This window comes from the organism of the source record quoted next, unplaced genomic scaffold, assembly GCF_019419815.1.
Source record: "Pyrus x bretschneideri cultivar Hongxiangsu unplaced genomic scaffold, Pyrus_bretschneideri_v1 Contig22, whole genome shotgun sequence".
NCBI classification, from domain to species: domain Eukaryota; kingdom Viridiplantae; phylum Streptophyta; class Magnoliopsida; order Rosales; family Rosaceae; genus Pyrus; species Pyrus x bretschneideri.
In genome coordinates this window covers 2,824,912-2,840,317 of record NW_025999524.1, presented here as the reverse complement: position 1 = coordinate 2,840,317, position 15,406 = coordinate 2,824,912, and the positions used below count along the sequence as shown (strand labels likewise).

Sequence of the window (15,406 nt, the reverse complement as noted above, 5' to 3'; positions counted from 1 at the left end):
AGCTCTCAGGAAAAATGAGTCAAGACTACGATGCTAGCAGAGCAATGGAGCATGCAACTGCAGTGGCAGCTGCTGCATTTGCCATTAAATCAACCGAAGATTCGGCCCTCTCTGACGAGGAAATGACGGGCAATGAGCGTAAACCAACTTTGGTGAGGATCACGAGCGGAAAGGAAGAAACGGCAATTTCAGAGCCGGAACCTGGAAGATTTTCCAAAATATTCTCAGGTAAAAGTATCTTACACTCTTAACATCGTTAACGACCATAAACACCGAGTTTCCGGTTTTCAAGCTAGAACCAAGATGTTCTGTATTAGGTGCAGGTTCGAGGAAAAGTACTCCAGCACGAGAAGATCCAGAAGGTAAGGTGCCAATAACCATTGCCACAACCCGGGAGAAGCCAGAAAAGGCTGTCCTTCCTGACCGTATAAAACCTCAAACTGCACCACCACCACCACCCCCCCTTCGACCACCATCTATCAAGAGAACTCCAACTTTTGATGATAAACGGTCGAGCAGCGCTGGCGGTGTAAAACCTGAAACTGCAGCACCAAAACCCAATTTGTCTGCCACTACGAAACCCGAAAGCCGTTGGGATGAAACCAAGAAGCCGACTTCAACAGGACCTGGAATAAGGAAAACACAAGCAGATATTTGGGAGGAAACCAAGATTGCTAGGCTTAAAGCAAGGTAGCTACTCATCATCGGCGATCATTTTGCATAATTTATAATTCAAACATTATGTCACATTTAGGTTCTGACAGCCATTAATGTCAGGTATGAGACGCAAAAAGCCACAATACTCGAATGGGAGAACAAGAAGAAGAAGAAATGCAGAAACCATCTCGATAAAAAACAGGTTTTGCTTCATTTTACTTTCATATACAATCAATATTCTGATCATGAACTAATAATCCACTTAATGGAACGACAGCAAAGTGAAGTAGCGGAAAAAAGAGAAAAAGCACTACGAAAGTTCGCCGCAGAGATGGAATATATCAAAGAGATAGCAGAAGGAGCTAGGGCACAGGCAGAGGAGAGGTACAGAAATGGTGTCTTGAAGGTGAATCAAAAGGCAAAAGAAATGAGAAGAACAGGGAAAGCTCCTAAAACATGCTTCTGCTTCTAATTGGACCAATTACTCACCTACTTTCGAGTGTAAATATTTCTATCAAGATACTGTATTTTCACAGAGAGTCAATCACAATAAGATGGGAGTTCCACCGCACGGTTAGCTGCCCCATATTTATAAAGCGTATAAATAAAACACAAATGAATTTCCCAATTACAAACTAACTAATAGACGCTCATTTCATATGGTAAATTACAATTCAAAGTCGTATATTCATTTTCTCCGGATTTCAAATAAGCATGTATGTAATCCACTACGATATATTTCAATACCTCATCTAAAATCACTTGAGAGCATTAATCTTGAGAGTACTCAAGCTTGGGTAGAAGGAAATCAGCTACTTCAAACAAATAATGATAGTTACATTAGTGACAATCGTTTAGACACAGAAGTCGGAACTTACAAATTACCCAAGAAACTTCCCACTAAACTCTTGAAACTTCCACCGTCATACGCATGAGACCTGAGAAGGATGAGGATAGCAAAGACTCAAGTTGATGGGTCACGAGGTTATCTCCTTTACCAGCCTCTCCAAAATAGGGTATGCAAAGTACAATAACAAGAACGATGGGATTGCAAAAACCACTGTGAGTAACAAGTAGATTGCCAAAACTATAGCACTGCCGGGTATTGCAAAAAATGCAATCACGAGAAACAATATGACTAATGGGAACTTGGATGTAATGTGAATGAAGCAATCCAAAGACTTGTGCAGGGAGAATAGATGCCGCTCCACACGGCCACCTCTATCATCACGGTTATACCTTGATAGTGAAGGACAACTAGAATGGTTCCTCCTCAGGTTACCATTGCCAGCTTGATTTCCAATAGCAAAACTTGCTCTTGGAGAACCAATTTGTTGGTTTTCCCCACTGATTGCAGGAACAAATTTTACCCTATCACCATTAAAGCTCTCAACCATCCACAGAAGGAAGAAATTCTTGCGAGGAAACTTTAGATTGCCCTTATAAATCAGCCGCAAAGACAACAGGTAGCACCAAGGGCAAGAAATGAAGAATGGTATCTTAAACTTTTGAGAGGAAAACTTTACAACGGCCCATTGAAGCCCCAAGACACAGTTTCTGCACAGGGTATGGCCGCACCATAAGACATGGGGCACATTCTCGACAATGTTGAAAGATTCCAGGCATATAGGGCATTCTAACCCTTCCTCTCGGCTTGAATTCGAGCAGACTTCATCATCCGAGGAGTCCAAGCAAACCCGACTTGGCTCTGATGAGCTTCTTTTTAGTCCAATGCTTGTGATGGCATTTGAAGCAAAACCCCACATCCTAACAAACAAATCAGGCCAATACAAACAAAGGGGTTAAATGCTAAAACCCTAAAGAACATGCAACAGCATTCGGCCAAGAAACATGAATGTTCCAAAATCCTTTAAGCCCTGTCAACAAGAAGCTAGTTTATAGAGAAATTCTAGGATAAACGACAACATAAAAGAAATGTAGTTTGTATTTCCACAAATTTGATTATCCTTTTGCAATGTGAATAAGTAATTTATTCAACAAACATAGTATGAATTACAGCAAGCATGCATTGGAATCCCCAAAACAATAGACCAATCCAACACCAAAATGTCTTAATGACGAAAAATACGTCTGAATCGAGACACCGCAATTCTTTCAAAATAGCCTTTCACAGTAGAGTCCTTAATACACCAGTTCAACCGGACACCTCATAATTTGTTTAATCACAACCGGACACCTCATAATTTGTTTAATCACTTTCCATATACTGGGGAACATGAAATCCTCTACCATTCTCTAAGCTTAACATTATAATTCTTAATTTCTGCAAAATACAGCATAAGTTTACCACAAATTACCCAAAAAACCCAATTAAGACGTCACAGTTGATTTCTGATGGAGAAACCAAAGCGCTAGGATAGAACTACCCAACAAACAGTCGAGCAAAATATGATTTGGGTCGCAAGGAATTTGAACGGTGACACCATTGACAAGCGAAATTAACAAGCTTTCACAATCAACAGACCAAACAATCATCGCAATTCAACACCTCAACGCGGCAAATTTTTACGTAGATTCGAATCGATGATAAAATAAAATTAAAATTAAGACATAAAAGGACGATTTGGAGGTCGAAATCTCACCTTTTAACGAGAATGACTGAAATTCCGAGGGGATTTGGAAAGAAAGCGGCAGCTGATGAACGAGCGAGCAGCTCGGTTCCTCTGTATCTCCGATCGCCGTAGCTGCCTCGCGTGTTAATAAAAGGAAAAGATGCCGTGGAGAATGTAACAGTGTTAAAAATGGGGGTAGGTGCCAGGTGTTGAAGCCCGTGTCACAAGGATTCTGGTTACCTCTCTTGTTGGAAAACAAAAGCGTAAACAGAGTGGCCGTTAGCCAATAGGAGAATAACAAATCAAATATTTTTAGTGAAAAAAAGATTAAATATTTTTATTTTTAAACCAAAAAAATAAAATATTAAATGCTATTTGGTTTGTGTACCCAAGAAAAATCAATGTTTTGTTGGGCAGACCTGATATAAGTATAGATGGGTTGGTTTGATGTGTCTAACTATCACCTAAATCTGATTAGATTATGTTTAGAGACACCAATTAGGCATTGGACATTGATTTTACTGACTTGGAACTTGGGAAGTTATTGAATCGAAGAAGTTATGTATTGTCGAGTAAACAAATATATGTATTAGTTGGTTCTCGTTAATCAATTTAATTTCTTTTAAGTATCTAATTACGAATCACAATGTAAAATTTATTATATTATATTACGCACGTATTACCTAACTCAAAAATTGTAAGAAATAGTAACAATTCCAAGTAAATAAACATGTTTGTTAATATAGCAAAAGATTTTTATTTGTTATGAGGAAGGATTAACTCTAGCCTCTTCTAATATTATAGAAAAAAAATATTAATAAGATAATAATTGGATTATTTAACAAATTTAGAAATGAGAGCTATGACATATTTAATATATTTACACAACAAAGATAAGTATTTCAAATTACAAAAATTAATTTATGCAAACACCACTTTACTTATTTAGCAAGAAATACAAAAATACATATTGAAATACAGAGGGCTCCACACGCAGGAAGGTAGGCCCAGGACCATAAGTCCATTCTAACCCAAAACAAGCCGGAAAACAAAAAGAGGGCCCAAAGTAGCCCAAAATAGAATACAGAAAATCAGAAACAAACTATGATCATCAACCCAAGAAAACGAAAAAACTTTCATGCAACAAGAATATTGCTCGTGGCAATATATCAAACGAATCATACTATACTTTGTGATAAGTATGCACTGCATGATTGACATGCATTGTCACTTTAGTGGTATCTTGGTGTATGTAAGTTTCTCGAAGTGAGCTTAATTAACTTCACATAATTAGTGATTAATGATAATCATCAGATTAGCCCTTCCAGAAACCCTGAGCCATCTTCAGATAGCCCCCAACTCCACCACCACCATCCTCTTCACCGTCATCCTTTTTAGTGGGCTTCTTCGTGCCCCCACCGCTCTCATTTGAATCATTACTTTTCTTCTTCTTCTCCTCAGAAGCTGAAGAATGAGAAACAGAAGTTTTGGGGCCACCTCCCTCACCTTCTTGGCCGCCACCATACTTACGAAGCATATCCTCTGCTTTGCTGAGGTAACTCCCGATGCCTTCTTTGTCGTCGAAACCGCCGTACGCAGAGGCAGCACCTAGAATGGTACTGGCAGCTTTGCAAACCTCAGCTTTGTCGAACTTGTCCCCTTTATTGGCGCCCGCCACAATCTTCGCACTCGACATCACCTCCCCCATTGATGGCTTTTCACCTTTCTCCTTCGCTCCTCCTGCTTTCGCTTTCTCCGCCCCCACACCACCAACATGTTTCCCGTCAGTGCCCACTTTTCGCTCACGATGTTCATTCTGCTCATCCTTATCATCCCCATAAGTTGACTTTGATGGTTTAGCAGCAACAGCTTTTTTCTCGAGGTATTGATCATCCTCCACATTCCCATCTTTTTCAGGTTTCGAGCCTTTGGCTGCTTTCCCGGCAGAACCCGACCTAGGTTTCTTTTCGCGATGTTCCTGATCATCTTCATCTCCATAACCCTCAGAACCATAAGCTTGTTTCGCAGCGGCCTTTGGTTTGCCAGGTTTTCTTTGGCCATATTCATCCTGATCATCTTCGCCCCCATACTCATCACTTGAACCGTAAGCCGCTTTCGTAGCGGCTTTCGGCTTGTTGGGTTTTCTCTCGCCATATTCAACTTCATCTTCCGTCGAACCGTAAGCCGCTTTCGCAGCGACTTTCGGCTTGTTGGGTTCTCTCTCACCGTATTCATCTTCATCTTCCCTCGAACCGTAAGTCGCCACCGCTTTCGCAACGGTTTTCGGCTTGTTGGATTTTTGCTTGCCGTATTCATCTTCATCTTCCGTTGAACCGTAAGCCGTTTTTGCAGCGGCCTTTGGCTTATTGGGTTTTGTCTCGCTGTATTCATCTTCATCTTCCCTCGAACAGTAAGCCGCTTTCGCAGCGGCTTTCGGCTTATTGGGTTTTTTCTCGCCATATTCAACTTCATCTTCCGTCGAACCGTAAGCCACTTTCGCAGCGGCTTTCGGCTTGTTGGGTTTTCTCTCGCCGTATTCATCTTCATCTTCCGTCGAACCGTAAGTCGCCGCTGCTTTCGCAACGGTTTTTGGCTTGTTGGATTTTAGCTCGCCATATTCATCTTCATCTTCCGTTGAACCGTAAGCCGTTTTCGCAGCGGCTTTCGGCTTGTTGGGTTTCGTCTCGCCGTATTCATCTTCATCTTCCCTCGAACTGTAAGCCGCTGCGGCTTTCGGCTTGTTGGGTTTTCTCTCGCCGTATTCATCTTCATCTTCCCTCGAACCGTAAGCTGCTTTCGCAGCAGCTTTCGGCTTGTTGGGTTTTCTCTCGTCATATTCATCTTCATCTTCCCTCGAACTGTAAGCTGCTGATGATTTCGGTTTGCTGGATTTTCTCTCACCATATCGGTCTCGATCTTCTTCGTCGCCATACTCTTTGCGAGAACCGCCGTAAGCTGGTTTTATTTGGCGATTTTGGCTTTGGTCATCTTCTTCTACGTGCCCTCCTCCAGTAGGTTTAGATTTAGTCATATTTCTCTGTCGGGGCTGACTATGAGCTCCTTCTTCCTCCTCGTAATCTTCAGAACCATGACGCCGATCCATTGATTAATTCAAAGAAAATGTAGCAGTGCCTTGTTAATTTTTCTGTAAGAGTGATGAGAAATTGAGTAGCTTGTCGGTGAATATATACGCATGTCTCTCTCGACTTTGTGAAGTACCCGTTTTCAACGGGTTATTCACAAGCAACTTCTATTTTGGGTGGTGTTAAATTGTTAATTGATGGTTCAATTTTTTCTTACTCTTCAATTATCCATAGATTGTAGAAAGCCAAATATTGGTTGGACACGGGTTTTCTCCGTCGGCCACTCATTTCTCGAGAGAAACTTCGGTAGAGCATAAAATCAGCATGTATGATCTCTCGCATTGAGATTTATACTTATGTTATGCATTAGAAGTTATACTTGCACGGAGCCGGATAGTAATTGAAAGAGAATTTCTAATGCTACAGTGTATTACAATGGTTGCATAACTTGCATTATTTGATTAAGCATGCGATGCCGTGGAGAGATTCTAGCATGTAACATAACTTGCATTGTTTCATTAGACGATTAGTGTCGTGTAGGGATTTTAACGTGTAACCGATGTGCTCTGTCCGATCATAAGATTTAGATACATCTACCACACACAAACACAGTTACTACAATTTTGGGAAAGAAATACATACACTGATACATATAAGGACTGATACATATAAGGACTGGGTCCGAAACAGCACACCCCAAACCAAATGCAGAAAAACAAACTTTATCTAACATCATAATTAAGTAAACAACTTAAGCCAAATTAAGTGAAAGTTCCAGAGGAATAAGCATAATTAACGTTACTTAATTAGTGATTAATTATGACGATCATCACTTCTTCAAGAAACCCTGAGCCACCTTAAGGTAACCCCCAACCCCACCTGATCCACCCTCCTCCTCCTCATCCTCCTTTTTCCTAGTCTCATGCTCTCCGCTCACCGGATAGTTCTCATCATCGTCTCTTCTCTCCTTCCCCACGCTAGACTTATAAGACTCAGAAGAGTTGTGACTTCCTCCTCCGCCGCTTCCACCGTCACCGCCGCTGCCGTACTTGCGGAGCATATCCTCGGCCTTACCAACATAACTCCCAAGTCCTTCTTTCTCGTCCAGCTTGCCATAGTGTGCGGCACCGCTTAAGATGTTACTAGCAGCCTCGGAAACCCTAGCTCTGTCGATATTTTCGTCGCCCCCTTTGTTCATTGAAGATTTGGCTGCTTCCGCCACAATCTTTGCACTCGACATCAGCTCACTCGTCGTCGGTGCCGCACGTCCCGGCTTCCCGTGGAGACCCTCCGTGGCGGACTTTCTCTCGCCGCCATACTGATCTTCCTGGTCTTTGTCCCCGTAACCTCCAGACCCGTGGCGACCCTCCGTCGCGGATTTTCTCTCGCCACCGTACTGATCTTCCTGGTCTTTGTCCCCGTAACCTCCAGACCCGTGGCGACCCTCCGTCGCGGATTTTCTCTCGCCACCGTACTGATCTTCCTGGTCTTTGTCCCCGTAACCTCCAGACCCGTGGCGACCCTCCGTCGCGGATTTTCTCTCGCCACCATACTGATCTTCCTGGTCTTTGTCCCCGTAACCTCCGGAAGAGAAAGCTGCTGAAAGCCGATCCATTAATGAGTGAAGAAAGGTAGAAGTGCTTTTGCTTGTGAGGAGTGTTTGCTAAAACGGGTAGAAGCTGATGATATTTAAACTGTCTTGCTCTTGCCTTATGGGTAGATGGATGGATAATTGGATATATTTATGATTGTCGGTAGTGCTTTCACTTGGTGATGATAGAGTCCACGTTTCATTTTAAAAGCAGAAATGCAAAAGGACATCTGTCGGCAAGAGAAAATTTTCATTATAATGAAAATACGGATAATATATTATATGTTATTATGTTAATGATAAAATAAATGTGTCAAAAAATTAATAACTTAAAAAATAAAATAAATCATTAAAAACACGTTATACAGTCCGTGTTCTTGTGACAAAGCAAAAATTTGTCGTCGGCCACAGGGTACTTGTGGTGGTGGCTCCTCTTGCTACTCACCGCGTTCAGATTTCGGTATCTTTATGGCATATTCGTCTTTCACCTAATCCTGTTTGGTATTAAAATTTTGGGGCGGATCACTACCACTAAAACTCCCGGATCAAATTATTCGAATTTTTAAAATTTGATTCAACGGTTAAAATTATTATAATTTTTAAAAATAATTTTTGTTTTTAACAGTTAAATTAAATTTCAAAAATCTGTATCACTTGATCTGCGGATTTTGATAGAAAAAAATCTGAAGGGAATCTCTTTCCAACATTTTGGTCCCCTCCTAAACCCTATCTCACGTTGACACGTGGTAGGATGACGTGGTGGGACACCGTGGTCCGGCTTGCTGCCAAGTGCCAAGCTTCTGCTTGAAAGGAACGGGAAGGATCCACTTATGCAATGAGCTCAGAGTTTGACATGTCTTGGGCTTCTTTTGCTTAATGCCTGCCATGTCCAGCCTACTTCCTGCCTGGCATTTATAGTCTTCTGGGCCTTCGAGTTGGCACCGAAGAACAATGATTTTTTTTTTTTTAAGATAAGAGAACGATATTTTTTAATAAATTTTAACAAAAAACGTTTAGTACTGTTTATTTTAACGAAAAATTATATTTTTACATTAAAAAATCAATCATGGTACTATTTACTTTACCTTTTATTTTATCTTTATCATTAAAACTCAAAATTTTTAATCATTTTTCATTACTTTTTTTTATTTTTTAGGATAAGCTTTGGCACAATCATATTATTTTATGATTAAAAAATCACTAATTCGAGATGTGAAATTGCAAAACAAAGACGAAACACGATATACGTTCCTCCACCGACCTTCCTAAAACGATAAAGCTTGTTAGTTTGAGTTGCCTTTTTATCGAAGCGATATTTTCATTTTGGACAAATTTGACCAAAAACAATAAATTAAAGAGCATTTCAATTTTCTTGTATCAATTAACAAATCTGTCAACTTTTGATTAAGGTTCGACGGCCGCGATTAATTTGAATGTTGTCATTCTTAGTTTGCATTCAATTATTAGGGCAAAGAAGCATGGTGTTTCTATCCATATACGACAACGTCCCTTGATGTCGAAAAAATGACAACATTGTGTGGCGCATAAGGTCTTGATTTCTGCACACTTCACCCTTATAAATTAAACAGCAACCTGGCAAATAACAAAAATAGCTAGATCTTCTTCTTCAACATTGCAAATTGATCCCCGTTCATATAGTAGATGGTCACCCCAAAGGTGTGATACTGAGAACACAAATGGTGTTGCCCGCTACAAACATTGTAAGCACCGCTTACGCATTTTGTGTTCTCAGGTCACCCCTTTGGGGCACCCTACTTACATGCACTTCGTATCTGAGTTCAAGATATCCATTTCAAAGATATAGCTTAAGTTCGTGATCCATTTAGTTTTGGTTGTTTTTTCTATTTTGATACAAAAGTGAGACATTCAAACTCAAAACTTTTGTCCAATATCGTATGGAATTGATCTAATATTTTTTTTTCATAAATAAATCTAATGTGATCTGTATAATGTTGAAACTTTAAAAATCTCATTGTGCATTTTAAACTTTTTTATTTAGAATAAAAATTGATTTATAAGTGCACGATAAGATTTTGGAGTCTCGATAATAGCATTTTTTTGTTAATACGTTGTTTTTGTTTTTATTTATCTTATTTAAATTAGAACTGAATCGGTTCGATTCTTTGTCGAAATAAAAAATATACGGAAATTACTATTCGGTTTGATTTGGTTTTTGGTTCGGTTTAACTTATATGACAAATTGGTACATCACTATGTCCATGCCACCGCAGACTGGAACGACCGTCACACTATCACCGTCAAGTCACAACTTGTCCAGCACGAAAATAAACCGGGAAGGACTGTAAAATCCCCAAAGCCCTAACTACCATCTTGCTCCGTACAGTTCGCCGTGGACATGGAGATCGATCATCCAACGCCGTCCGAGCAGAAACTCAAAGCCGAAGATCTCTTCAGAGCCGCCGAAACCGGTGATTCTTCGGCGTTCAAATCTCTCTCAATGAAACAGCTCGCCGAAGCTTTCTCTCTCAGGAACGAGGACGCCCGCTCCCTCCTCCACGTCGCGGTCTCTTCAGGTCGCTCCGAGGTCCGTTTTCTTCCAAGTTCCTCAATGTCCTGTTTGTTTCCCGAGAAACTGGGGGAATTGAGAAATTTGAGGGTGCCCTCTGCTTTCTATTTGGTTTCTGTTTCAATTGAAAATCAGTACTTTGAATTCGTTCTCATTTAGCTTGTAATTGTGAATGCTCTTCGCTACAAAGCTGAAGAATTTGTGGCGTTTTGGGGACTCAGGTGGTGAAGCTGCTGATTGATGCTGATGAATCAACAAGTGTGATAAACAGCACGGATGATGACGGATGGGCGCCGCTTCATTCTGCGGCCAGCATTGGGAATTCGGAAATAGTTGAGCCATTGCTAAGCAAAGGTAAATTTGTCAGATTTCATTGCTATCTGCTTCATGTTGTTTGTATCACCGTTAACTAGGCAATGTAGTACATGTGGTGGGCGTAGTCATGTTGGCTAGAGCGGATGTGCTTCTCTATGCACCCAAGTTTCAAATCCCCCTCCTCGCTGTTTAATTGGGTTTAAAGTAGAATATCGTTTGAAAAACAATGATGGTTACTTGAACATGGCTGATTGTGCTATTTCAATCTTCTGATTTTATGGTTCTTAACAGGAGCTGATGTTAATTTAAAAAACAATGGTGGTCGATCTGCCCTTCATTATGCTGCCAGTAAGGGATGGTTTGAGGTTGCTCAGAGTTTGATCTCCCATGGGGCAAAGGTTAATCTGAAGGACAAGGTTTGTAACTTAGCATAATAGTGTTTTATCTGGGGAAGGGGAACCTTTAATTTAAGTATGTATCCAGTTTAATGAACACCGTGCGCTGATGGAGTGTTTAGTTTATTTGTATTTGCTAAATTGTGATCATATGGTACGCATTGTGCTCAGGTTGGTTGCACCCCATTGCACCGGGCAGCTAGCACTGCAAAATCACAACTGTGTGAGCTTTTAATTGAGGAAGGGGCAGAGGTTGATGCTATTGATAGAGCTGGTCAGACTCCTCTCATGGGTGCGGTGATTTGCGATAACAAAGAGGTATGTTTGGGTGACTCTGAGAAAGAGATTCTTATTTTTGCCGAACACATTGGAGATATTTGTTTGGTTGGTCAAGAATTACATCATGAATGCCACTTTTATTGCCCCTTTTGAGTCTACTCTATACACTCTTGTTTTAATACACCAGTTGGGATTGAGCATTTCTGATTCGGATTATAGCAATGAAATAAAGGTTGAGAAAGAGATTAGTCTTAGGAAATGCATGCTTGGTTGCAATTTACTGTGTTTCATTCTGTCTTTGTTTGACTAATATGGACTTGACTGTAATATGCGCCTTAAATTACTATCTGAAAGGCTTGACGGCTCCATATCATATAATGCTTCTGCCTAATGGCAACTATAGTGAAGAAGGGCTTGAAGATCTTTGGTGTTTCTCCAATTGATTTTAAACACTGACCTTGATCCTGGCTTTTTAGAGGCCGTTGAATGAGTGCTTAACGTGTTCACTCTAGCTTGATGGCGTGCAATATATAATGCATGTTGCCTGTGGTGTTTAATTTCTTCTTCCAATTTCGTGGCATTCTTTTACATCTCTGTTTTTGTTATTGCTGGACAAATAGGCCCGTTGTAAACGGGAAATAAATTAACTGTTGTGCTCAGTGATTTCTGCTTTCGGGTTAAGATAATGCGAAGGATAGAACAATGGTCAGTGTGTTGATGCTGTAGAGAAAATGATGAGAAATTCTGCAGAGGTTGCAATAGTTATTATGACCTGCATGAATTGTTTCCCTCTTGGTTTGAACCATATTGTTGTATAGGTTTAGGTTATATATAATTTGTGTTTTGATTAATATTTTATTATCTTTTTGTTCAATAAAGTATTAGACGTTTTGATTAAGATTCAACGTTTTCAAGCTATTTTCATTAGTTTTGTCATTGGTACGTGTTAATGGTGCACTTCTCAGTCATCAATTTAATACCAAGTTGACATGGGAAGAAGTTTGTATTAGCTTCTACTTCTGTCAAACAGTAGGCATAATTCATCGTTTTTCTGAGATCTCCAATCATTTGTGTCGATGGCAGGTTTGTCTCCTTCTAATAAGGCACGGAGCGGACGTGGACGTGGAAGACAAGGAAGGATACACGGTGCTTGGTCGAGCTTCTAAAGAATTTAGACCACTTTTGATCGACGCTGCTAAGGCCATGATTGAAGGATGATTTTCTCGATTTGCTTTCTTTTTTGTGGAAACAAACTGCACGAGTGATGTTTAAATAGCCACTCAGAAACAAAGAGGAAATAGGAGTTTTGCGTGCTGTTTAACCAAAGGATTTCTTGCAGGCCATCGACAATTTCGGTTTCACTATTTCAGTACTACTGCCACATGTTGGCCTACTAAAATTTGTATCTCAGTTGAAAACTTGACTTGATGATTTATTTTTGGTAAATTAACTTTCTTAAATATTTAAATCAATCAATTACCTCTCTTTTTTTTTTTAACAAAGAAAAATTGATTAGGATTATTTCTCCTCCTATCATCATTAACAATCACATCATTTGATTTATAAAATTTAATTTAAAAATTCGGTCTTATATTCTATTGATGACAAATAATTTGGTTTTGCAAAAATTTAGTCTCTCTGTATAATTTAATGCTAGTTTCACAATTTTGACCCTATAAATTGACCTCGACGGTTTTTCTCACTTCAGTCACGATTTAATGCAAGCTTCACATGTGGCCTCTCCACACTCAAAGCTCTCTGTTTTAGCGACTACCATTGCCACCGCCTCCCTACCAAGATGCCAGCAGACTCCGGCAGCCTTCTCCAAACCCCCGAAACTCATGTCGTTCTTTTACCCAGCTCCCAGATGGGGCACTTGACACCCATGCTACGACTTGCCGCTTTATTGCTTGCCCAAAACCACTGCCCACTGAGGCTCACCCTCATCACCGCCCACCCCACCGTCTCCCTCGCCGAGTCAGCTCTCATATCCCGCTTCCTCTCAGCTTACCACGACCGAGTTACTCACCTCCAGTTCCATCCACTTCCCATAGACCCTTCCACCGTGAATTCCACTGACCCGTTTTGGATCCAGTTTGAAGTCATCCGCCGCTCCGCTCACCTCCTAACTCCTTTGCTTTCCACTCTCTCTCCTCCTCCCTCCGCCGTCATCTACGACATCAGTTTACTCTCCCCCGTCCTCCCCGTCATCCAAACCCTCCCTTACCATCTTCCTGCCTAGACCATCATCGCCTCCAACGCCAGAATGTACTCTCTCTTGTCATCTTTTCACAAATTTGCTTCCTCCATAGCCCAACTCAACGATGACGATGTTCTTCCAATCCCCGCATTAATCCGCCATTACGCAAATCAACGATTCCTCCGTTGCTCTGCGTTTCCAACAGCCTCTTTTCCAATACATTCATAGAGGTCGGTCCGAATCTCCAGAAGCTAAATGGGGTTCTGATTTTCACGTTTGAAGCGCTGGAAGCAGAGGGGCTGGAGGCGATCAGCGGCGGGTCACCTCCAGTTTTCTCTGTCGAGCCTTTCGTATCCTGCGAATTTGAGAAGCTGCCTACACATGGGGATGGTGATCGATGCGGCGGTGATCCAGTGCAACCGCAGCCGTTGGAGTGGCTTGATGAACAGCCTGATGGGTCGGTGGTGTATGTGGCCTTCGGAAGCAAGACAACTCTGTCAAGTGAGCAGATCAGAGAGGTGGGAGATGGCTTGGAGAAAAGCGGGTTCAGGTTCTTGTGGGTGGTGAAGGAGAAGATGGTTGACAGTGAAGAGAGATGAGATTGCTGTGAAGATTAAGGAATTGATGGAGAGTGAAGATCTGAGAGTGAAAGCTGCGAGGATCGGAGAAGCAGCTAAGAAAGCTGCCGGAGCAGGTGGTGCAAGGGAGGAGACGCTGAAGAGACTCGTTGAGGAGTGGAGGAAGAAGGAGGTTTAGTGACTGAAGTTGAATTTATGCATGTATGGCCGGTTTGAGTTGAATCCAAATGTTGCAGGCTTGCAGCTGGTTGGCAAACTTTTTTATGTTTTTGTGTCTTTCTCTAGTTTTGGTAACAAAGGCGTAGTCACCATCTTCTTCGTTTCTGGGAGGTGGATGCTTGATCGCGGTCTGCGCGTTGGTTTGTGCTGACGAGGATGCTCTGTGTAAGCGGTGGCGGCGTCTGCAGAAGGCTAAGGTATTTTAGTTTTTGGGCTCCAACTAGTGTTTTGGGCTCTGTGTTGTGTAACTTTGGGTTCTTTTGTTTTTGTTGTGTGTCACTTATTTTGACCCTTTGTATTTAGTCGTTTGTTGGTAATAAAATTAACACCTTTGATCAAAACCAAAAAAAAAAAAAAACAAAAACAAAAACGAAAGCGTAGCCAAATTTGTGTGTGACCATATAGCGTGTACAAGTTTATGACTCTAAAATGATGAGAAAATAGTGTGGAAGATATGCACAATGTTTTACTTTGTTGTCCATTTATATCATAATCAGTGTTTGAGATTTTTTCGATACAGTTAATATTTTTGTAGAAATAATAGAAAAAAGTAGAGACAATTATATAAATTTTACCCCATATCGAAGAAATTCTTAAATTTAAGCTAAAATCAACAGATTTTCTCGATATTTTTGACATATGGGTAAATATTGGAAAAATATTTATATTTTGTTTAAACCAATGATTTACATTATCTAAAGTTTCATTTAAATTTCCATGTTTTGTAACAAATTATCATAATTTTCATCGAAAACAACTGATATCAATATATTCTTCGACATTTCACAAATTTAAATATCAATAATTCCACTAATACCGATATTTAACATTGATTATAATACGTGAACAACCCATAAACGAGTTATTTTTTACAATAATTGGTTTGATGGTAGCAATAGTCAATTATATGCTTCAACTCATAAGTTACATGGAAAAGTAGGGCTTGCGAAAAACTTGCTTGCATCCGT

The 15,406-nt window shown here is 40.6% G+C and overlaps 6 protein-coding genes across 8 annotated transcripts; 3 read left to right on the top strand and 3 right to left on the bottom strand.

Annotated features, from left to right (window-relative positions):
- Window positions 1-14: 14 nt before the first annotated feature.
- LOC125477734 (uncharacterized protein At3g61260-like) lies at window positions 15-1,129 on the top strand. The gene is made up of 4 exons (XM_048585149.1): window positions 15-228; window positions 324-690; window positions 778-859; window positions 935-1,129. The coding sequence occupies exons 1-4, from the start codon at window positions 15-17 to the stop codon at window positions 1,127-1,129; spliced, it is 858 nt and encodes a 285-aa protein (XP_048441106.1).
- Window positions 1,130-1,374: 245 nt separating this feature from the next.
- On the bottom strand, window positions 1,375-3,454 carry LOC125477824. Its single transcript, XM_048585303.1, has 2 exons — window positions 3,261-3,454; window positions 1,375-2,424 (listed from the first exon to the last, which is right to left on the bottom strand). The coding sequence occupies exon 2, from the start codon at window positions 2,421-2,423 to the stop codon at window positions 1,635-1,637; it is 789 nt and encodes a 262-aa protein (XP_048441260.1). The 5' UTR covers window position 2,424; window positions 3,261-3,454; the 3' UTR covers window positions 1,375-1,634.
- A 699-nt stretch (window positions 3,455-4,153) lies between these two features.
- Window positions 4,154-6,756, bottom strand: LOC125477694 (transcriptional regulator ATRX homolog). Its single transcript, XM_048585101.1, has one exon. It carries the CDS (start codon window positions 6,331-6,333, stop codon window positions 4,546-4,548), a length of 1,788 nt encoding a protein of 595 aa, XP_048441058.1. The 5' UTR covers window positions 6,334-6,756; the 3' UTR covers window positions 4,154-4,545.
- A 155-nt stretch (window positions 6,757-6,911) lies between these two features.
- LOC125477695 (nodulin-related protein 2-like) lies at window positions 6,912-7,980 on the bottom strand. 2 transcript variants are annotated; one of them, XM_048585102.1, is made up of 2 exons: window positions 7,895-7,980; window positions 6,912-7,816 (listed from the first exon to the last, which is right to left on the bottom strand). In XM_048585102.1, the coding sequence occupies exons 1-2, from the start codon at window positions 7,926-7,928 to the stop codon at window positions 7,143-7,145; spliced, it is 708 nt and encodes a 235-aa protein (XP_048441059.1). In that variant the 5' UTR covers window positions 7,929-7,980; the 3' UTR covers window positions 6,912-7,142. The 2 variants fall into 2 exon arrangements, with proteins under 2 accessions (XP_048441059.1, XP_048441060.1); XM_048585103.1 differs by having other exon boundaries at window positions 6,912-7,738; window positions 7,895-7,971.
- Window positions 7,981-9,609: 1,629 nt separating this feature from the next.
- LOC125477606 (26S proteasome non-ATPase regulatory subunit 10-like) lies at window positions 9,610-12,767 on the top strand. Of its 2 annotated transcripts, none has more exons than XM_048584929.1 (6): window positions 9,610-9,625; window positions 10,157-10,470; window positions 10,674-10,806; window positions 11,059-11,183; window positions 11,334-11,480; window positions 12,525-12,767. In XM_048584929.1, exons 2-6 carry the CDS (start codon window positions 10,282-10,284, stop codon window positions 12,657-12,659), a joined length of 729 nt encoding a protein of 242 aa, XP_048440886.1. In that variant the 5' UTR covers window positions 9,610-9,625; window positions 10,157-10,281; the 3' UTR covers window positions 12,660-12,767. The 2 variants fall into 2 exon arrangements, with proteins under 2 accessions (XP_048440886.1, XP_048440885.1); XM_048584928.1 differs by lacking the exon at window positions 9,610-9,625 and adding an exon at window positions 9,650-9,782.
- Window positions 12,768-13,239: 472 nt separating this feature from the next.
- Window positions 13,240-14,240, top strand: LOC125477733 (UDP-glycosyltransferase 708G2-like). Its single transcript, XM_048585148.1, has 2 exons — window positions 13,240-13,624; window positions 13,870-14,240. Exons 1-2 carry the CDS (start codon window positions 13,240-13,242, stop codon window positions 14,238-14,240), a joined length of 756 nt encoding a protein of 251 aa, XP_048441105.1.
- Window positions 14,241-15,406: the final 1,166 nt, after the last annotated feature.

Coding starts and splice junctions, on each gene's coding strand:
- LOC125477734 (XM_048585149.1), top strand. CDS start 15: ATGAGTCAAGACTACGATGCTAGCAGAGCAATGGAGCATGCAACTGCA. Junction 229..323: donor ATTTTCCAAAATATTCTCAG/GTAAAAGTATCT, acceptor TATTAGGTGCAG/GTTCGAGGAAAAGTACTCCA. Junction 691..777: donor ATTGCTAGGCTTAAAGCAAG/GTAGCTACTCAT, acceptor CATTAATGTCAG/GTATGAGACGCAAAAAGCCA.
- LOC125477824 (XM_048585303.1), bottom strand. CDS start 2,423: ATGTGGGGTTTTGCTTCAAATGCCATCACAAGCATTGGACTAAAAAGA.
- LOC125477694 (XM_048585101.1), bottom strand. CDS start 6,333: ATGGATCGGCGTCATGGTTCTGAAGATTACGAGGAGGAAGAAGGAGCT.
- LOC125477695 (XM_048585102.1), bottom strand. CDS start 7,928: ATGGATCGGCTTTCAGCAGCTTTCTCTTCCGGAG. Junction 7,817..7,894: donor AGCAGCTTTCTCTTCCGGAG/GTTACGGGGACA, acceptor ACGGGTCTGGAG/GTTACGGGGACAAAGACCAG.
- LOC125477606 (XM_048584929.1), top strand. CDS start 10,282: ATGGAGATCGATCATCCAACGCCGTCCGAGCAGAAACTCAAAGCCGAA. Junction 10,807..11,058: donor TGAGCCATTGCTAAGCAAAG/GTAAATTTGTCA, acceptor GGTTCTTAACAG/GAGCTGATGTTAATTTAAAA. Junction 11,481..12,524: donor TGATTTGCGATAACAAAGAG/GTATGTTTGGGT, acceptor TGTCGATGGCAG/GTTTGTCTCCTTCTAATAAG.
- LOC125477733 (XM_048585148.1), top strand. CDS start 13,240: ATGCCAGCAGACTCCGGCAGCCTTCTCCAAACCCCCGAAACTCATGTC. Junction 13,625..13,869: donor CGCCGTCATCTACGACATCA/GTTTACTCTCCC, acceptor ATACATTCATAG/AGGTCGGTCCGAATCTCCAG.